Source organism: Mus caroli, unplaced genomic scaffold, assembly GCF_978045245.1.
Source record: "Mus caroli unplaced genomic scaffold, Mus_caroli_1 scaffold_6, whole genome shotgun sequence".
Taxonomy (NCBI): Eukaryota; Metazoa; Chordata; class Mammalia; order Rodentia; family Muridae; genus Mus; species Mus caroli.
Window position 1 is genome coordinate 101,791,749 of NW_028227261.1, and position 23,122 is coordinate 101,814,870.

Consider the following 23,122-nt stretch of genomic DNA (forward strand, 5'->3'; position numbering starts at 1 on the left):
TAATCCTAGCACTTGGGAGGCAGAGGCAGGCGGATTTCTGAGTTCGAGGCCAGCCTGGCCTACAGAGTGAGTTCCAGGACAGCCAAGGCTACACAGAGAAACTATGTCTCGAAAAACCAAAAGAAAGGAAGGAAGGAAGAAAGGAAGAAAGGAAGGAAGAAAGAGAGAGAGAGAGAGAGAGAGAAGAGAGAAAGAGAGAGAGAAAGAGAGGGAGGGGGGAGGGGGAGGGAGGGAGGGAGGAAGAGAAGAGAAGAGAAGAGAAGAGAAGAGAAGAGAAGAGAAGAGAAGAGAAGAGAAGAGAAGAGAAGAGAAGAGAAGAGAAGAGAAGAGAATGAAAGGGAATGAAAGGCCAGGCAATGGTGACACACGCCTTTAATACCAGCACTTGGGAGGCAGAGGCAGGCGGATTTATGAGTTCGAGGCCAGCCTGGTCTACAAAGTGAGTTCCAGGACAGCTAGGGCTACACAGAGAAACCCTGTCTCAAAAAACAAAAACCAAAAACCAAACAAACAAACAAAAAGACTCTGCTCATGACAAGATCACATCTGAATTTAGAAAACATGAGGGATTAACAATGGGACTCTCCATTAGTTCTTTTGAAGTGACTGATAAGTCTGGGAAAAAGGGTGAGAGAATATGCGAAGACAGCAAGCAATGAAGCATCATGTACTCCATCATTTCCCTCAGAAATTGAAAATGTTGTGTAAGGTTTTTTAGTTATGGATGATGTACTAATTTCCTGTGGTTGTCTCAATGAAGGCCCACAGCAGAGTGCTTATTCAAAGGGTGGATACAAGAAGACTTCACCATTGGCAAGAAGATTACAATGGCTCAGAAACTTGATTCCAAGTAGAAAAGAGTAGTTCATAACTCAGAAAGAGGAGCTAGAGAAAGTACCCAAGCAGCTAAAGGGGTCTGCAACCCTATAGGAGGAACAACAATTTGAACTAACCAGTATCCCCCCCACCCCCAGTGTTGTGTCTCTAGTTACATATGTAGCAGAGGATGGCCTAGTTGGCCATCAATGGGAGGAGAGGCCTTTGATCTTGCAAAGATCATATTCCCCAGTACAGGGGAATACCAGGACCAGGAAGTGGGAGTGGGTGGGTTGGGGAGCAGGGTGGGGGAAGGTATAGAGGGCTTTGGGGATAGCATTTGAAATGTAAACGAAGAAAATATCTAATAAAAAAAAGAAATACACTCCTTCAGGATTTACATGTCTAGCAATCAAACAAATACCTAAACCACCATTAAAGGCTCATAGCAAAAAAATGCTATAGTCATTTTAATGTTTAATCATACAGCTAAGGAATTCAAGTAAAATTAAATTAGTTATGAATCACAATACACAATGGGCTGGTATACACTGATACACCAAGAAGCAGGTTGACTGAAAATTGGAAACCCCTATTGACTGAAGTTGGTGATGATAATTGTGAGGATGACAAGTAGTTCTCACAATTCTTCCTGTGGTTAAATTTAACCCAAATGAAGGAAAGGGCAGATTGGTATTTCATAGATTACTGGAGCAGTGATAGTGCTTATTGAAACATTTCTTTCTTATTCTTTTTCTTCAATTCTACACTGGTGGGTTGCATTTATGAGTTTTGGAGGATCAGTTGTTGAACATGACCTTGTGAAACTCTTTCCAAATATAAGTGCCAGTCACTCCTTCAGAATGGGCATTCCTGCTTTTCATGGTTTTAAAAGTGGGGTTGTAGAGTTTTTCCTCTGGTGCATGAAGCAGGTTTTATATCTGCGTATGTCTGACTCTCAGGGAGAGATGATACAGTGCTCTTATGTAAATTCTGTGCAGTTATCAGTAAAACAGTCCAACTTCAGTATCTCAGAATCTACAGCCAGAGAATAGAAATGATTTTCTGCTTACAATACATAAACCCTAAACTCTTTCCATACTGTGTTAGTATGAATATCTCTGTATTCAAACAACTATGGCAAGAATATACTAATTACAAGACATAATTGGATCTGACAACATTCTCCCTGGAGTTTTGGAAAGCTTTTTTTTTCCTCTCTCTCTCTGTATTTATGTTTCTAACTTTGTTACAAATATGTGATCCCTCCCTAGTTCACTCAAATAACGATTTAAATCGTCTTGACTTGCTAATGGCTAGCCCTTTGGTTGATATTTCTGAAGCTTAAAATGAGAACAACCATTTGCATCATAGCAAAGACTCACAGGGAACTCTGGTCCATTTTATATTTGTTTTCCAAGATTCAGCCAGAATCTTTGAACAAGACAGAGAATATTCTAGATAGGTGCATCTATTGGCTTTACACGAGGAATAAACTATAGGTAAGTAGAATCTTGAATGAAATACAGGGAACACACCTCATGCTATCTCATTCTCACTTGTTCCCTTCCCTGCATCCTGGCAATACACAGAATAAAGAATGTTGGTTTTAGAACATAATTAAAGCACAGCTGGGAAGGAACACCCATGACTTTAACCAGGAGAGGAGACTATTCTTCAGTCTCTGAACCACAGGGTTGTTTCATTTTCTGTCGTTTTGCGCTGTAAATACTGAGTGCGATGCTATGGAGAAGCTATCAACGTAGATAGTTCTGAAGAGCCAGCTAGCCCCACCCCTACACATGTGAAGCTTTCTTCATTTGGTGTCATAGAGATTTGCATTTCAGAACACTGGATATTATCCACCAGAAAGGTCTTTGGTAAGAACTGATGCCATTTAAACAAGATGATAGGAAAGGTCTTTGTGCACTCTAAAATCAAGTTCAGTTTTGTTTCCAGCATCATTTTTGCCTCTTTAAAAGCATTTATTTTGCTTTATTCTTGCCTTCTCCAGCAAACAGAATAGATACTGGGTTCCTTTGTCTAGAGCCTAGAAACATTGTGAAACAGCTATGATCTCTTTTCTTAAGTAGAAAGTAACTTGGGCACTATTAATATACACACAATATACTGAAAAATTCCCATGCTAAATTTGTAAAGTCACAATACAATAATTTGATTATATCTCTGACCACAGTGCTTGAAAAGCAATTTTAAATAGTTGAGATATAGTCACAATGACTATTTGTTTCAAATTATAGTAAGATACGATTCTTATATCTGAATGTGAATGAATTTATATTATATATTATTCTCTGTAAATGTAAATAACCATAAACTACCTTCTTCTAAAATTACTTTCTGGCTTTCCCTAAGCTAGAATTACTATAATTAAAGCCTCTTTATTCTTGTTTATTATTTGCCAAGGAACATTACTTTGGGTCTGAGACTCTTCACTGCAACTAATTATGACCCAAGGAAGAATCAAATATGTTTTAATTCCTATATTCTACCATAAATTGAGCATAAATGATCACATCAAAACTTAGCAGGCCTTATGCGCCTCTGTTAGTGCCATATGTGAGCACATAAGCTGGGAGAAACTAGAAATTCAGCACACTGCCATGTAGCAGTGGCCAAGGCCTTTTAAACAGGCACACCCAGATGTGCTAATTTACGATGTCCAGTAGACACCGGGGCCCTATGTGACTATCAGGGGCATTTTTCTACCCAGTGAGCAATACCGTGACAAACTTACTGCTTTCAGGAGATAGAGGGGCTAGAGATGGCCCAGAAGACAGAAATTACCTTTCTTTTAAAGGAGAAAAAAAATAGAGAAACCATGAATAACGAAAGAATTAGGTTCCTATGATGCCCGGGGCACCAAGCCCTGAACTTAACCTATAGGTCCGTCCCCCTTACCACCACCAGAGAGAAGTAGCTTTCACATTCAAAAGTGAAAGAGACCAGAAAACCCAGAGGGAATTATGCAGTTTATGTAATGAATGGTATTAGTTGGCTTAGTAGTTCAGTACAGCCAGCACTTAGTTGTGAAGAGCCCACCAAAGCCTTAGCCTGGTTCTCAAGCTGAAATTAGGTAGATAACACTTGGTTTCTATTTACAGAAATGAGCTGAGAACTCATAGGCAGTAGGCAGATTGTCTTTCTCTCTGGGAAAATAAAAGCTTTCTGATACCAAGTTGACCTAAAATGAACTATGTCTCTATTACTTAAAGAAGATGAATTTTGAGTTCCTTTTACTGTGCCTCAAAGAAGGAAGGAGTGGCTGCCCTGCAGAGCGAGGACAGATGTGCAGCTGACAGTTGAGTGTGGTTAAGAAGGGGACAGTTCATCATAACGGCCCTATATTGATTTTATTTCTAGGGCTTTCATACTGAATGTCCCCTGGGCAAACTTCAGTGGCTCCCAATAACTTCAAGCACAAATTACAACTGCTTAACCTTACGTTTAATATACCTCACAGATTTGCAAGTCAGCATTCCTTGCCTTACCCAACCAAATGCTGTATTCCTGCTACACATTGTCTGTTCTCTAGATGTCCTGAGGACACATTTTGGCCTCAGTCAATTGCCTAAGACCATGTGATGAAATCCTTTGATAGTCTTTTCTCCACAAGCTCCCTCCCACTCTTTAAACTCCACCTGTGTTTACTCACTGACCAATTCAGAGGCTTTCTGGGAAAAGGTAAATGGTTTCCTAAAAATCATACTCACCGTAGAGCATTGCCATGGTGCTTTTCATCAATGACCGTATTGTGTTCCAGCACTCCACACACTCAAATGGATTCTCTAAAGGAAGAAGAGATTGGCCTGCCCCAAAGAGAGACATTTACAGTGACTCACAAATTCTGTTATAAAGCAGAGTTCCACAACCCACCATAAGAAACAGAAAGGTCAGTGGGGAGCAACCCCTTGCTTGATTCTTCTACAGCAGTGGTTCTCAACCTTCCCAATGCTGCGACCCTTTAATTCAGTTCCTCGAGTTGTGATGACCCCAAACCATAACATTGTTTTTGTTGCTACTTCATAACTGTAACTTTGCTACTGGTATGAATTATATATATGTAAATATCTAATATACAGGATATTTGATATGTCACTTCCAAAGGCTCTTGACCTACAGTTTGAGAAATGGTATTATACTAGGGCTTGTTTATTTGTTTGTTTTTGTTTTGTTTTATTGTATGCGTTATGAACATGGCTGCATATCACCAGGAGGGGATGCTGAGCCAAAAGGAGACTGTTTCTCCTGCGGACAGTGAACTGAGTAGAAGCCATGCTCACCTATCTCCATCAGACTGCAGACTCTTAGGTGCACAGCTCCCCCTGACCCTGGAAACTGCTTTTCAGTCTCTCCCATTGCCGTCCAGCTCCCCATTCTATGACCTTTCCTTGTAGATTACAAATTGTTTTGAAAACATTTTTTCTTTTTTTTTTAATTACATATTTTCCTCAATTACATTTCCAATGCTATCCCAAAAGTCCCCCATACCCCCCCCCCACTTCCCTACCCACCCATTCCCATTCTTTTGGCCCTGGTGTTCCCCTGTATTGGGGCATATAAAGTTTGCAAGTCCAATGGGCCTCTCTTCCCAGTGATGGCCGACCAGGCCATCTTTCGATACATATGCAGCTAGAGACAAGAGCTCCAGGGTACTGGTTAGTTCATAATGTTGTTCCAACTATAGGGTTGCATATCCCTTTAACTCCTTGGGTACTTTCTCTAGCTTCTCCATTGGGAGCCCTGTGATCCATCCAATAGCTGACTGTGAGCATTCACTTCTGTGTTTGCTAGGCCCCGGCATAGTCTCACAAGAGACAGCTGCTTTTCTTTCCCCTCCAACCCATTATTTATTGTTTTAATGGTGAATTGGTCAAGTTTCCTCTGTTGTTACACAAATGATTGTCTCCACCACTAACACTGCATCTTTATTGGTGTTCCATAAAAATATGCCTTATCTGCATGCTTCCTTTAATTTTTGCATGTGTTTTTACCTGTCTCTGCCTTTTTGGACTTATGCCTTTGTTAATTGTTCTCTGTATTTTATTTTCTATTTCTCTACAGATTATTTTCCATGATTTTAAAAGCCTCCTATTCTTACCTATACTCTGATCCCATTAGCTTTCTCTCCTGAAGCTCACGCTTTCTTTAGATTTATCACTAAAAGCACATGAATCCTGGTGAAATATTTCAATTCCTACATTTTATTATGCTATATGTATTAGAAATCACTATACGTATTAGTAATCTGTATATGGTGTTGTAGATATTTCGTTCATTTGATTCCAAATTCTGAAAATTTTGTCAGGTACTTGCTCATGTGACAGAGTTGTTACTGAGTTCATGAACATCCGATCTGTGGCTAGCCTCCTTTGTCCACAGGCAATGTCATGATTAATAGCGTCAAGACAGATTTCGAAAAGAGCTTAGCTAGAATGTGCTGGGCACTAGGTCCAATCCAGCTTTTGCTGGTTTTTTTTCTGTATGTGGGTATGTGTGTATTTGTGTGTGTGTGTGTGTGTGTGTGTATGTATATCTGTCCCCTATCCAGCCTTTGCTGTTTTGTTTTTCTTTAAGTATGCATCCATGTGTGCATCTATGTGTATGTGTGTATGGGTGTGTGCCTAAATACACACACACACACACACACACACACACACACACACACACACACACCATGGTGTAATTGTAGAAGCCAGAGAACCACCTATAGAACGTGGTCCTCTATTGCTATCCCATGCATCCTGGCTGTGGAATCTAGGTCATCAGGCTTGGTAGCAGGCACCATGGGGCCATCTCACTGGCTTCCTGTTCAATTTGAATGCAGAGAAAGTCTTTCCAGGACACTAGCGTATCCTCTCACTAGGATTCTACCTGACCCCCAGGCTTGTGATTGTTCGATATGTGTCTTTAAATTATCATGTTTGAACATTTGATGAACACTATTCAGATTATGTGCTACAATATTTATATAAGATATAGATTCTGACATTTAGTAAGTCGGCCAAGCTACTTTGTAGTTTCCTCCCTGGGTTACAGAGTGAGTCCTCATCTCAAGAAAGGAGATTAAACAAGCCAACAAGACCAAAACCCAAAACCAAGACTAAAACAACAAGAAGCAAAACAAAGCAAGCAAGCAAGCAAGCAAGCAAACAAACAAAAACCAAAACAGTAATTATGAAAACAAAGATAAGGTGGCAGTGAAACCCATTAATTTATTTTATTGATATCCATTCATAACTATCATAAACTGAGACAAAACATTGTATTATAAACAATACCCAACAAAGTATACACACACACATACACACACACATGCGCACACACACACGCACATACACACACACGCGCACACATACACACACGTGCACACACACACACACACACACACATTTTTGCAGAAATCCATGTCATTAGCTATTCATTTCCAGTCAATTAAGCCAGAATTTGTAGATGTAACATTATAACTCTTTGGGATCTAAAGATTTGCTCTCTTAATGGTGAACATTCAGGTAGAAATTTTTTATGTAAGGACTAGATTTACGGTGAGAAACTTATACACAAAAATAACAAAATGGACCCAGCATACTGTATTTACATGTATATTTGCATGCACACACACATATACACACACATATGGAATTAGTATAGTCAAAGAAAAAAATCTATCAACTTGAGAGTAAAGAGGTATGAAAAAGATTCAAGGGAGGGAAGGTGAGAAGGAACAAAACAAAATTCTTAATTAAAAACTAACAATGGCTGCGCGTGGTGGCACACGCCTTTAATCCCAGCACACGGGAGGCAGAGGCAGGCAGATTTCTGAGTTCGAGGCCAGCCTGGTCTACAAAGTGAGTTCCAGGACAGCCAGAGCTATACAGAGAAACCCTGTCTCGAAAAACAAAACAAAACAAAACAAAACAAAACAAAACAAAACAAAACAAAACAAACAAAAACTAACGATGTTGAAGAAATAACTTTCTTCCTTTATGCTGTGACCTGTAAGTAGAAGTCAAGTGTGGGTCCTTGAATGTGGACCACTAGACGGTATACCCTCCGCTGCCATCAGGTGCTGGGGTTTAGACGCTGCTGAGGGGGTGGGAAAACCCAGCCTAGGATGTGGAGGACTGAAGCTGGGGTTACCAAGCTACCGGGCATCCAGTAACCACTGGAACCACAGAGGAGTCGGAAATGAAGGGTTAGAGGTCAATGGGCCCATGACAAGGCTGGACCAGGGGCTCCCAAACTCCTAGACATCCAGGTGCTACTGAGGGGGAGTTGGGGCCCCCGTGGGCTGAGGATGACAATGAGCCTGGGGCCGGGGGAATGGAAACTCTGGCTTAGCTCATTGCTGATTATCCTTAGCTTGGCAATGGTTGTCTGGGGGGACAGAGGGGCCTTCTGTAGGTGCGGCTCCATAATCTGAGGTCGTCTCCATGCTCCACACAGCAGTTCATAATGAAAGAGGCAGTCCTTGATTCCAAACTATTTATTGGTTGTTCATCAGGAAAAAACGGATACGTACCGCCTCCTCAGGGTGGACCCGAGATAAAATACCCTTTGCAGGACAGCTTATTGTCTAAACTCTCAGGGTCTCTAGATACCTGTTAGCATGGAGAACTCTGTTCTGGCGTACTTGACTATAGGTCACATTTCCTATGTGGGCAGTGTGGCATGTGTTCCAGGCCAGGGATCTAGTGGGGAATAGGGAGAACCTATCATCTTAGGTGGGTACCTGGGTGCCAGGGTCTCAGACCCACTCCGTTTAACCAAGTTTTCTGGTATGGTCCACTGTCCCCCATCTCCTCCTCTTTTTGTAAAGGAGAGGCGTCATCGGAGTGATGTCTCTTATGTTATTTGTAGTGGGTGGGGTGTAAGCATCAAAATAAAACACAACATAATCCAGATTGGTAACTAGGGGTGGGGACTCAGAAGGAAAGGCATTATTGAACCAATTACTTGTTCAGTGGATTTGTTTTTTGAGGGTATTAACTTCGGTTTTATATAGATATCATGTAAGTTTTCCCAAGTTCAGTAGCCATTAGGCTCAGGCAAGAGAGTTCCTCTGTCACTGGCAGTTCCCAAATCTGTCATCTTGGTTCAGTCAGATGATGTGTCTAGACAAAGGCAGCTTTACTGCCCTAGGCAAGTTCAAGGAGAGGGTGGGTCAGCTTCCATCTGTCCCGTGGGTGGCAGCAGCTCTGTCTTTTTCCTTTAGTAGAGATAACCCTGTGAGAGTAATCACAACATGGGAGCAGAACTCCAGCAGTGGGTAGTGTATTTGAAGCCTCTGACTGTTTGCTAGGGAGCAACATCACACTCTGTTGTTATGCAAAAAGGCATGGGTGTTTGAGGGATTTTGTCCTGGAAGGTATCCTTCCAGTGGGAAGTTACCTGTATTGTATTAAGGAAAGCAGAGAGAAGAGTTGAGGATTTATCTGCTTTGGATGGCTGAGGAAGAAAATGTCATGTTAATTATGTATCTGGAATAGGCAGGAACAGCATCTGGTTGTTAACTAAAGATTAAATAATGGTTTGACCTGTGGGAGTAGATTAAATATGATTTTTGAGCTTTAGAAATTTTAAACAAATTGAAAAATTTTAGGACAATTTTATATTAGAAGGAATGTTAGGGAGAAAAATAAACATTTAAATAAAGAGGCATGAACATTTTTGGGTTAAGGGTTTTAGGTGTGTTTTTTATGAATTCTTAGCAGCAAGATCTTATCTGTTGTCCTTTCTTGTTGGACTCTTTTTGCCTAGGTGTGTGTGTGGGGGGGAAAGGGCCTGCTCTGGATGCCATGGCTGTGGCTGTCTGCTCACATTTCCTATGTGAGATGTGTGACATATATTCCAGACCAGGAATCTAGTAGGGAACAGGGAGATACCTACTATCTCAGAGGGGTACCTCGGTGCCGGGGTCTCATACCCACTCAGCCTTACCAAGTCTCCTCATACAGTCCATTGTCCCACTGCCAAGAGCAACAAAAAAGTGGTTATTTTGTGACATGCATCTTGTCAACTTTGCATTATATAATATAAGTTTTGCATTTCTATTATCCCCAGAGTTCTGCTGGAAGGCGGGCATCCTCATATGGAGAGGACCAATGATTCCATGTTGACAGAATTTCTCTTGGTGGGGCTTTCTGATCACCCAAAGCTCCAGACAGTTTTATTTGTGCTAGTTTTGGGCATGTATCTGATGATCCTGCTTGGAAATGGAGTTCTTATCGCAGTAGTCATCTATGACATCCGCCTGCACACTCCCATGTATTTTTTCCTCTGTAATCTTTCCTTCCTGGACATCTGCTACACAAGCTCTTCCGTCCCCCTAATTCTTAGTAGCTTCCTGACAGTAAGGAAGAGAGTTTCCTTCTCTGAGTGTATGATTCAAATGTTCTTCTCCTTTGCCATGGGTGCCACAGAATGTGTACTTCTAGGCACGATGGCACTTGACCGCTTTATGGCCATCTGTTACCCACTGAGGTATCCTGTCATCATGAGCAAGGATACCTATGTGCCTATGGCAGCTGGATGCTGGGTTGCTGGGCTTGTTGACTCAGTGGTGCAGACCTCTCTTGCAGTGCAATTACCATTCTGCACTAATAATGTCATTCACCACTTCGTCTGTGAAATTCTGGGCATTCTGGAACTGGCTTGTGCGGATATTTCAATCAACGTGATCAGCCTAACAGGGTCAAATCTGCTTTTTCTAGCGGTTCCGTTGTTAGTTATTGCTGTCTCTTACCTGTTCATCATTGCCACTATTTTGAGGATTCCTTCTGCTGAAGGAAAACGGAAGGCCTTCTCCACCTGCTCTGCCCACCTGACAGTGGTAATTATCTTCTACGGAACCATCTTCTCCATGTATGCAAAGCCCAAGTCTAAAGACACCGCTGGGGCAGGCCATCAAAGCGTGATGGAGGCCCTCATCTCCCTCTTCTATGGGGTGATGACCCCCATGCTCAATCCTCTCATCTACAGTCTGAGGAATAAGGATGTGAAGGCTGCTGTTCAGAACATGCTGGGGAGGAAAACGTTGCGTAAGATGTAAGTGATAATTTACACTACAGGACTGTCTACTTGAAGTTGTTATAGACGCAAAGCTCTTAAAGATCAAAATGCCACATGAAAACTCACAACCATTAAAAATATTTTGGTTGCTTTTGTTAGTTAAGTTTTTATTCTAAATGCATGAATTAGACATATGGACATTTGTAGAACACACTATCACAGAAATGCAAGAATGATTAAAATATTTTAATAATTGCTAGGAAGGAAAATAAACACTTAGACATTCAGAAACTAATAGGCAAAATGGATTCTCAAAAGCACTTTATAATCTGTAGTAGGTACACTGTTGATGAGTAGGTGAAGTGAATATTAATTGTACATGATGTAACCCATTTATTTTATTTTATTTGCTCACCTATTTATTATTTTCATTCAACACATGTGTGAATTCCCAGAGTCTTATCTGTGTATTTTACAATAACCCAACTTGTAACAGAGTCTAGACCATAATAAATGCTAAATATTTTTAAATAAATGCATGGATCATCTGATGTATGATTTTAGAAATATATTTCTGTCATAGTTGAGGCAGAAAAATTTATTAAAGGAGGAAATTGATAAGATGAACTATTTTAAATGAAATATACTGTATGCATTGGTACTTTGTCATACAATATTATTTAGTAGCTAAGGCATGGCCATTTGTTTACATTAAAAGGAGAAGTTACAAGGTGCAGCAAAGCTGGAAGAACAGCAGGGATGCCATAGTAATAAGGCTATCCTGGTGGGAAATGCCAGCATCAGCTTGGCAGTGGAGCTTGAGCCTGATGCTCATTTGGAGAGCTGATCCCAGAATTCTTCTTGCATTAAACCTGAACATCCTAACGGAACAAAGTGGGTTTGCAGAACTGTTGTTTGGTTTGACAGCACATACTTTGCACAACTGAACATCAAACACATGCTATTTACATCCTGGAAGCACAGGCTTGAATATAACAATTGTCAGGAAAACAGGGGATGACTCACATGACATGTCAATAGAGTGATTTCCCACGAGATGGGTCAAGTGACTGCTTTCAGTTGGAGTGTATCTTCTAGCTCAATAGACACATCCAGGCTACCACCAGCTCATGAGATTTCAGATTAGTATCACTTCCTCATTTATACCAATCATAAATTCTAAGGTTCTTTAGGAGAAATAATCTGTATTTTTAATCATTTAAGGTCCAAACAAAAACTGTATAAAAATATACTGAAGTAAACCATTTTACAGAGAGTCCATATGCACTATGACCACAATCAAGGTAAGCAGGGCAAGTCAATTTTGAAAGTAATAGTACAGTTTTTAAAAAGTATATTATTTGGAAAAAGACTTTAGAAAAGGGCACATTACTTTACTTCAGCTTGTATGTTTTAAGGAGATAGATCTATGTATAAGAACAAAAGGTTGAAATTAAAAGACAGATATTCATCCTAGGGAAATTATTCAAACACTCATATTTCTATATTAATAACTAAGATGGATTTATGACCAAATAAAATTATTTCTAACAAAGGGATAGTTGTGTTGTGCTAGAAGGTTAATTAAAGAAGATGATGTACAGTTCTGAGTGTTAGGTCTCCTCAAAAAGGACTTTCAACAGTTAAGAAGGAAGTAATACAATAAACTTTACATTCTTCTCAAGTATAAAATATTTGAGCAAAAATAAATTGTACTCTGACAGAACATATATTTTTCTAAAACACATGTAGATTGTTTTTTAAAATTGTATGTCAAATTTTATGCATGACCAGCAATTCCAAAGAAAATTGATTATTCTTTCTCCTATATGCACTTTAAAGATAATATAGCCATGTAGGATTTGCAGTGAACGGAGGGGGAGAACACCAACCCACCACAAAACTTTTGACCAAAATTTGCCCAGCCTATAAGACATGTGGGAATAAATATGGAGCAGAGATTGAGGAAATGGTCAACCAATGACTGTCCCAATTTGAGACCCACTCTATGGGAGAGAGCCAACCCCTGACACTATTAATGATACTCTGCTATGCTTGCAGACAGGAGCCTAGCACAACTGTCATCTGAGAGGCTTCATCCAAAGCTAATGGAAACAGATGCTGAGACTCACAGTTAAATATTAGGCAGAGCTCAGGGAGTCTGACAGAAAATCCAGGAAGAAGGATTGAGGGAGCTGGAAGGGTCAAGGACACCACAAGAAGACCTACAGAGCCAACTAACCTGGAACCATGGGGGCTCACAGAGACTGAACCACCAACTAGAGAATACATACATAGACTGGACCTATTGTCCCACATATGTAGGAGATGTACAGTTTGGTCTTCATGTGGTTACCCAACAACTGGAGGGGGCCTGTCCCTGAATCTGTTGCTTGCCTGTGGATCCTGTTCCCCTAACTGGTCAGTGTCTTCTGGCCTCAGTGGGAGATGGTGCACATAGTCCTTAAATGACTTGATGTGTTAGGATGGGTTGGTACTGGGGTAGGGTGTGGGTTGGGGCTCCCTTTCTCTGAGGAGAAGGGGAGGGGGACTAGAAGAGGGGTTGGAGGATGGAACTGGAAGGAGAAGAGGAAGGGGGCTGCACTTGGGTTGCAAAATGAGTAAATAAATAAATGAATGAAGACAAAATGTATTCTTATAATCTGGCACAATTAAAACACATTTGTAAACAACTAAAGAGCAGTACTGTTATTAAAATGCTTAATTCAATTTATATCAGTTAGAATGCCTATCTGTTATAAACATCTAATATGACCATAGGAATTAAGAGCTAGCTAAATAACGATCTTTTTACAGATCGGAAGAAAGAACTAAACTGAGCCTGTGATTTTAGTCACTGCTGCAGCTGTTTTTATTGTTCATATTTAGTGCCTATTCTGATTGGTAAATATGCCATAATATTTGTAAAATATTTTACCATAACTATAATTTGTTGATATTGAGTGATGTATATTAAAATTGCTAAATGCACATATAGTCTTTGGGGAATATTCATATTTAAGTTCTTAGCAGAAAGTTGATTTCAGAGAATAGAAGAGAGAAGGGAGAATACAAAAGGAGGATGAAGAGGGAAAAAGCAGAGAATTTAAATTAGTATATTCATGTCATGCAATTTCTGATTAAATTTTCACAATATTGAGAATTATGTGTCCTCATTGTTATGATAAAGGCAAAGATTCTAAGACTGGCAGAAGTCAACACACATTTGGATACTGTAGTTAGGTTGCCTTCCTCTAAGGCTGATAGATCAGTTGGGAAATTCAAAGTCCACTTATGTAGTTGATTCAGGAAAACAATCCAAAGTATGTGAAATCATGGAAATGCTGAAGAGTGGAAGGGAGAGGGAAGGGAGAAGGAGGAAATTGATTTTAAAATAGATCCTAGAGTTAATCTGTCAGACTGTTCCTGAGTAGATCCACAGATCTCTAAGTCTTAAGACTTTTCTTATTAATGACTTATTGTTATTTCATAAAGTAAAACTTGACAGCTTAAAAAAGTTTCATTAACCTAACTCTCTAAGTTGTTTGGTCAGAGATTACATGTTACTTGTCACATGCCACATGTAACGATGCAAAATGTAGCAGTCATGACAGCTGACACTGGTCACACCATTTCCTAGGAGGGGCTGTGCAAAAGGTAAGAAACTGAGCTGTGGGCAGGCAAGCAAGGGCATGAACATGGATGCAGCCATCTCTCTCTGTTCCTGACTCTGATGTGATGGGAGCAGCTGTTTCACATTCATGCTCTGGTGTCCCCACTATGAGGAGTGGTAACACTGAACCAAATCCAATAAAACAAAACAAAACAAAACAAAACAACAACAACAACAAACCAAACCAAACCAGAATAAAAAAAAACCAAATCATTTATTGTTCCCCCAAGTTGGCACTTATTGTGACAGGAATAAAATTTAGACAGTCTCCCAAATACAAATTTTCATACCTTATACCTTTCATCTTGATTACTGATCAATAGTTATTGGAAGTCAGGAAAGTGTCTTAGCTAGGTTTTTTTAAAGATTAATTACTTTATTTACTTTACATCTTGATTACAGTTTCACCTCTTTCCTCTCCTCCCAGTCCTTTCCTCCCACACCCCATCTGCTCAGACTTCTCTTTCTCTTCAGAAAGGGGAGGGCCTCCCATGAATATCAAACAGCTTTGGCATATCAAGTTGCAGCATCTTCGTTACATTTTACTATGGTTTTTCTTCAAAGCTGTTAACTGAACAAGTAGGTAAAGTTTCAGGACTGTGACCAAATACAGGCTGATTATGAAAGAAGTCATGGATAGCCTTTTCATCGGCTTATGAGCCTGTTATAGCATCCTTTTCCTGAGAATGTTATACATACACTTGAACTTCCTAAAGGAAGTGGACAGTAAGCATTGAGATCAAGAGCTTTATCAAACCAGAAAATGCTGGGACTAGGGTCTTTAAGGAAGAAGAGTGGATTGAAGAGGTTTTCACTTAGTAATAGAGGCAAACCCCCTTCATTGTTAAGTATGGATGTTCAGTTTTAAACAGTGCAGATGAGATGCTTGCCTTCATACTTGCCTTATTTACATCCACATTAAGAGCCCATGAAAACATTTTTCTTTCTGAATCTTAATATTCATCACCTATTTTGAGTATTTAACATAATACTTTAATGGTCCATGTTATGTAGATATTCTCTCATGCTGGAGGGTGATTGATTCAATAAACAAGAGACTAAGGGTCATTCATTGCCAAGGGCAATAATAGATTTCCAAGTTGAAGGCAACAAGTCAACACCCAAATACTAATTCTAGGCACTCCATTGGATGCTTCAATACAATTCTTCACACATCATGGCTTTTCAGTGTATGAGCAACTCAAAGCCACCACTTCTAACCTCCTCACAGTCTTCAGGGAAGCAAGTACACTCATTAACAGGAAAGGCAAGGAGGCTTGCTAAGGCTTGGTGTGTAGAGACAGAGATCACACAATGAAGCCAGTCTAAAAACCTAAAAGGGAGTATCCTAATACTAGGAAAGAAAATTTTAGATATTTATATCAATGATAAATAATATTTTCATATAAAAGAGGAGAGCTCTGACCTGATACATTTAGTAATGCCTACAGTGGGGCAGATTAGAGGCATCAGTGGGAAGTCAATGGTTGTCAATTATCAGTGGGACTCTATAAATATCATGGAGATTTTTTCTCACCAATGGTTAATGCAGTATATTCACAATAGCTGTACTATAGAAAAAACTTAGATATCTCACAACAGATGAATAAAGAAAATATTTTATATATGTGTATATGCACACACACAATTGAATTGTTTTGATTAACTGCAAAGAGGTTGTCTGGAGGAAGATGGATGAACAGATGTACATAATGACTTTCAGCAAATTAAGCCCATTTCAGAAAGACATTTATGCTTTCTCTTATTTATAATTTCATATTTTGTGCAGATGCATAAGATAATATATGCATGTATATATGACATAAAAAATAGGGGCTGAATGGGAACAAGAATTATTAACAGAGCACAAAGGGCAAGAAGTATAGCGAATGTCTTACATAGAGTTGTATAAAAATTCAAAAGACCTAAATGACAAAAATTTAAAAAGGAATCCTCAAAAGACCAGATAGGAATTTATGTTTACTATCTATGGACATTCATGCTGCACACCAGAAATGAAGCAACCACTTTGGTGACAAATACGTTTTGGTAATTTAGAGAAGAAACCATTAAACATGAGTTGCTGAGGTGCAATTAATTTTAATAAAAACTGAAATATATGTATGTTTTGATCTACAAATTATATACATTCTGTAAACATATCTGGATGCAGTTTAGTTAAGGATAGAAAACTACTAAATGAACTCCAAGTTCAAATATCCATGGCCCCACAATATCACTTCACTTCATTTGTGTTCACTGATGAAGACCTATTAAGACCTTTTGCTTTAGCAACTAGTTATAACAGTTTTAAGCTCTATAAGACTTTGACCATGTAAAACAAGGTGCTTTCAAAGAGGCAGACAGCACGGGAAGTCACCATTTCTTTTCTGCTTGTTATCTCATAGCTTGGTAATCCCCTCCCACAGGAGTACAGAACAGAGTCAATATTTATACCCGAGCACAGAACATCTCAGAGGACATCATTATAAGTTTACTGACCTACTTCTGTCTGATACCAAGGTACAAATAAGTTGCACAGGGGTGGGATCCCATGTGCCTGTTAACAGTCCAAAGTCAAGCTTGTTAAAGTGCAAGGGTAACTTTTTAACATCTCTCTTCCCTCCACAAGCTTTCTGGAGGGAATCTGTGGAGTGGGGTTCCTCGGAGATTGATTCCCTCCATAGTTAAAACTAAACAAGAAAGAGTCATATGAGGTCACCATGTGGTAAGATCGCAAAATGTATTCAGTAGTCTGAAAATCAAGTCACCCTCCATGTATTTCCATCAGTAAGACATTCTGAAACCTGAGAACCAAGCACAACAAATCAAAACAGCACAAACAATGGGGTAAATGAAATGTATCGCAAGACAAACAGAATCAGAGTGACTGACTGGTAGCAGAAGGAATATACAATATTGCATTTTGTTTAGTCACATGGACTAAAGGTTTTGCCACTTTCTATTCAGTCTGTGGCACTCAAATACACTAATTACATAGCTATGAAAATATTTAACTTATGACCCCCCCAGGATATGTCGAATTGTGGAAACAGTTAAATTTAATTCCTGGAAGTTAATATACAGTCCATATAATTGTTACACTTAAAAAAAAAAAGTAATAGAGTTGCTTGGAATAAAATCTGCCCAAATTTTGGAGAGGGAAGTTCTTTTTCTTTCAATGTTTGTGTGAATCCAAGATAATTATGGGTAGTATGCAAAGAAGACTCCAGTGGTAACCCAAGATAGAGAGATAGAGTCTGTCTTAGTCATTCTATTAATGTAAAGGGACAGCGTGTCTAAGGCAATTATTATACAAGAAAACACTTATATGGAGACCTCGTTACACTTTCAGAGGGTTAGCCAGTTATTATCATGGTGGGAAGAAGACAGACCTGACCATCAGGCAGAGACAGGGAGAAAGCAGGGGAGGAGGAGGAGGGAGAGTCAGAGGGAGAAGAAGAAGCCTGGGCCTGGTATAGGCTTGTGAAATCTCAAAGCCCATCTTCAATGCACACTTCCTCAAACAAGGAAATAATCTATATTTCCCTAATGTGTCCATGAATCCATTATATATTTTGGTGGCAATGGTTCATTTTTGATACATTTTCTATGATTTTTTTGGTTCCATATTGAAGCAGAATGACTTAACACACCTGTTTCATTGACAAAAACCAACTGAAAGTGATTATGTGTGGTACCAACTTGAGGCAAAACCACTCAAACACTCTAGCTCATGTTCAAATATAATAATATAGACTGTCATGGAGATGCCATCAAATGTCAATGTAGATAGAGATGCTATCAAATGTCAATAATCATGAAAAGTATGTTTAAACAATTTTATATAGTTGGCCTGTAAAGTATTTATAATGCTCATTTTAGGACTCAAATAGCTTATTAGACTCTGCTAAGCCACAGGTCAAGGCATTAGAAAGCTCACTTATGCACATGCAACTCCAAAGCCATTCTCTTTTTAAGAGATGCATATTGTAATTTCTATATAGCTAGAGAAGCATTGAACATTTTCATTGAGTGTCTCTGTCCATGATTATGTCAAAGTTTTCAAATATCTTTCTTTATTAATTCTCAAATATATAATATCTGATAGAAATGTCTACATTCCTCTTTTTAATAACCAATATGGAGACTGAGACTGAGAAATGTGTAGTGACTTCTGTGCAGCTATAGAGGTAGTGCTCGACCAATCTGTGACATCCATTTTTAAAAAAATGATTTAGATTTAATCATTGGAAGCAAACTAAATGGAAAGCTTACAATAGAAGAGATAAGTGTCAGGTGACAGTGCTTTTTGCAAACCGAGATGGGACAGCCTGGGGGCTGCCCCTCAACCTGATCCCTCACAAAAAAAGATGTCCACAGTGTTCCTGGAACTCTGTCTCACGAAAGGGGAGACTGCTGGTTCTGTGCATGGAGTCACCTTGCTCAGTGGTGGTTCTGTGCATGGAGTCACCTTGCTCAGCACTCACTCCTGGCCAGCATCTGGGGCACTGGTTTGCCGGTTCTGATCATCACCCTTCTTCTTGTGGCCAGAGGAAATGTCATCAATCCACAGATGCAGAACTTCAGTCTCCACTGCTGTTTTGTATGTTTGTAGCTTCACAGCCAATGTCTCCCAAATACCCAGCTCTTTCATGTCCGCCAAGGTACCAGTCTCATCATTCACACCCCAGGTCTTGCAACTCTCCTGTGTGTGCTCTGCCCGAAGGGAGGTAAGCAGACGAATAGTACTGGCCCCACAATTCTGGATCAAGGTCTGAGGGATGACCTCTAATGCCTGGGCCACAGCTCTATATGGCCATTGTTCCATACCAGTCAAGGCCTTAGATTTTTCTCTCAAGGCATCGGCCACAGCCATCTCAGAGGCTCCATTACCAGGCACCAGCTGAGGGTCCAGTAGACCATTGTGGCACATTTGCATGACATCCTGGAGGTTGCGTTCTACTTCTGAGAGTATCTCTTTGCTGGCTCCTCTAAGAAGACTGGTACAGGCCTTTGGGTCTTTGCAGTCAGTGATGAAGGTAAAGTACTCATCTCCAATCTTCTTGATTTCCAGTAAGCCTGCCTCTATACAAAAATCATCTTCTCTCAGTTCCTTGGGTTAGCTGACTATCCATGCCCCACAGGCTCTAGCAATGTGATTATTGTCTGTTTTCCAGACTCTACAAATGGCTGGGACCTTGGCCCGCATGAGGTAGTGCTGAGCTAAATCTGAGATGTCCTTTTCTGTGTTGACTACGTCAGGTTTCAGCTGGATAATATCCTCACACAACTGCTGGATATACTCTTCTTCCATTTGCAGGATTCAGGTGAAATCCTTCTCTCATGTAATCTCAATGTCAGTCTGGCTTTCTCCTTTCTTGTACTCCAGAGAAGAATCCAGTAGCACAATTTGAGGATTCTTATTATAGCGGCACATTCGTGGATGGGTCACATCCTTGTTAATCATAATCCACGTAAGACGCATGAGTCTTCAATGATGCCCCACCCCCTGGGTATCTTTTCTACCCTTGCATATTTCCTTTTTTATTATGTATTTTCTTTTTTCAATTCTATTTCAAATGCTATCCCAAAAGTCTCCCATACCCTCCTCCCAACTCCCCTACCCACCCACTCCCACTTCTTGGCCCTGGCAATCCCCTGTACTGAGGCATATAAAGTTTGCAATACCACGGGGCCTCTCTTCCCAATGATGGCTGACTAGGCCATCTTCTGATACATAAGCAGCTAGAGACATGAGCTCTGGGGGTACTGGTTAGTTCATATTGTTTGTTCCACCTATAGGGTTGCAGACCCCTTTAGCTCCTTGAGTACTTTCTCTAGCTCCTCCATTGGGGGCCCTGTGATCCATCCAATAGATGACTGTGAGCATTCACTTCTGTGTTTGCCAGGCACTGGCATAGCCTCACAAGAGACAGCTATATCAGGGTTCTTTCAGCAAAATCTTGCTGGTGTACCCTCGTATATTTCTTGATGTCAATTTTCTTTCTGTTATTCTTCTCAAACTGCACAGTCTTAACAACATCCAGTGCAGTGGTGCATGCCAAAGAAGACCACCGACTGATGACTTTTGTAGTAATAGAGCTATTGATGATGTTCAACATCATCTCATGGTTATTGACATCAACAGGGCTACTGATTTTCTCCAGAGTGCTGATCATATCATCGAGTGCCATGCGGTAAGCATTGATCACCACTGTTGGGTGCATCTGCTACTCTAGGAAGTGCTCAGCCACAGACAGCATTTCTCCTGCAAGAATAATTATTGATGTGGTCACCTTTCCAACCTCTTCATCCTGGGTCCTGCTAATTTCAATCATGTACTTCGCTGCAGGATGCTGGACTTGAATCTCTTAAAGAATGGCATTGCCATCAATGGTCATCACAATGCCTCCCATTGGGTCTCAAAGCATCTTCATCATAGATTTAGGTCCTAAGCAGGTCCGGATGATGTCTGCAATTGTCTTTGCAGCATTGATATTTCCAGATTGAACTTTTCTTCCAGACTCACACTTTGTATTCAGACTGAGCACGAGCACTGGATGATGGCCCATCATGGTGGCATGACGCAGAGTCGACTATCCAGAGCTGGGGGGAATCAGCAGACTGTGTCATCCAATTTTGATTCACTTTGCACTTCTGTCTCTCAAGTGTCAGAGATACTTTGTTCCTGTACAAGCCAAGACAGTAGTCAGAAGCAGAATGCACAAGTAGGGGCCCTTGAATACCTCTCTGTACATAAAATTTCAAACCAGTTTTTACTTTTCTAGCCTTGGCTCCTGGCATAAAGATTCTGAGACTAATTAGTTATTATTACATACCTAGACCATAAACTTTGGCTCATTCTCTGACTAGCTCTTAACTTATTTAACGTATATTCTATATTTACCCCTTGGTTCATTATCTCTTCTTTAGTTATGGCCTGCTTCTTCCTTAGCACTTTCTTAGCATCTCCCTCAGCATCTTCCTGAGTTCATCTACCTGCTGGCTTATGTCTGTCTCCTCTCTCTTGAATCTTTCCCTACATCTCCTTTTATTTTTGTGTTATTTCCAAGAATCATCTGTCTTCCTGACAGTGTCCTACCCCTTATTTCCTGCCTCAGCTAATTGGCCATTAGTTTTTTTTTTTTTTATTGACAGGTGATGCTTATAAGATATTCTCTCTACATCTTTCACTCTTAAGATATTTTATCCAGCAATATATGGAACAGAACTGAAGGCTGGAACAAGCAAGAAACAGAAGTAGCCTATAAATTCTTGAAAAGCTGTCATGAGAGACGAATATGTATTGATACTTTGATTCCTATAGAGAAGTATGAAGGTTAAACACATATCTGTAAACACAATAGAAAACAAAATGCATTATGATGGTTGTGATTATCCTAGTATAACTCATCTTACCTCATAAAGAACTGTAGTTTGGGAAAGTAGAAGAATGGTGACCATTAGTCATTGTACAGGTACATGTCTGTCATCTTAAATGAATCAGAGATGACTCATTATAAGAAAATATCTGCCTCTAATACCCTATCATGACAAATTTGGATATTTTGCTAGAATGATTCATTATCTTTGTGATTTTTATAATTTATAGCTTAAGTAAATGAGAATATATTTTAAAGAAATAAAATGGGTTCTTAATCCACTTGGACTTGAGCTTTGTACAAGGTGATAAATATGGATCAATTCTAGAAGCAGGCTGTCAGTTAGACCTGCACCATATGTTGAAGATACTTTTTCCCATTGTACAGTTTTGGCTTCTTTGTCAAAAATCAAGTGACCCTAGGAGTGTAGGTTCATTTTTTGGGTCTTCAATTCTATTCCATTGACCTATATATATGTCTCTGTACCAATACCATGCGTTTTTTTTATCACTATTGATCTGCAGTATAGCTTGAGGTCAGGGATGGTGATTCCCCCAGAAGTTCTTTTATGGTTGAGAATTGTTTTCACTATCCTGGATTTTTTTTGTTTTTCCATATGAAGTTGAGAACTACTATTTCCATGTCTGTGAAGAATTGAGTTGTAATTTTGATGGGGATTGCACTGAATCTGTAGATTGCTTTTGGTATGATGGTCATTTTTACTATATTAGTCCTACCGATCCATGAGCATGGGAGATCTTTTCATCTTCTGAGGTTTTCTTGGATTTCTTTTTTCAGGGATTTGAAGTTTTTGTCATACAGACCTTTCACCTTTCACTTGCTTGGTTAGATTTACACTGAGATATTTTATATTATTTGTGGTTATTGTGAAGGGTGTTTTTTCCGTAATTTATATCTCAGCCTGTTTAGACCCTTCTGCTCCTGGGCATATACCCATCATACCACAAGGACACATGCTCCACTATATTTATAGCAGCCTTATTCATAACAGCCAGAAGCTGGAAATAACTTCTAAAGTTGAGTGTTCTTCAACTGAAGAATGGATATAGAAAATGTGGTTCATTTACACAATGGAATACTATTCAGCTATTAAAAACGAGGACATCATGAATTTTGCAGGCAAATGGATAGAACTAGAAAATATCATCCTGAGGGAGGTAACCCAGTCCCAAGAGGACATGCAATGTATGTATTC

General features: G+C 39.7%; 1 protein-coding gene and 1 pseudogene across 1 annotated transcript; one reads left to right on the forward strand and one right to left on the reverse strand.

Annotated features, from left to right (window-relative positions):
• The first annotated feature begins 9,928 nt into the window (after window positions 1–9,928).
• Or13c8 (olfactory receptor family 13 subfamily C member 8) lies at window positions 9,929–10,888 on the forward strand. Its single transcript, XM_021161178.1, has one exon. The coding sequence runs from the start codon at window positions 9,929–9,931 to the stop codon at window positions 10,886–10,888; it is 960 nt and encodes a 319-aa protein (XP_021016837.1).
• An 8,119-nt stretch (window positions 10,889–19,007) lies between these two features.
• On the reverse strand, window positions 19,008–21,099 carry LOC110293630 (T-complex protein 1 subunit gamma-like; annotated as a pseudogene).
• Window positions 21,100–23,122: the final 2,023 nt, after the last annotated feature.

Coding starts and splice junctions, on each gene's coding strand:
- Or13c8 (XM_021161178.1), top strand. CDS start 9,929: ATGGAGAGGACCAATGATTCCATGTTGACAGAATTTCTCTTGGTGGGG.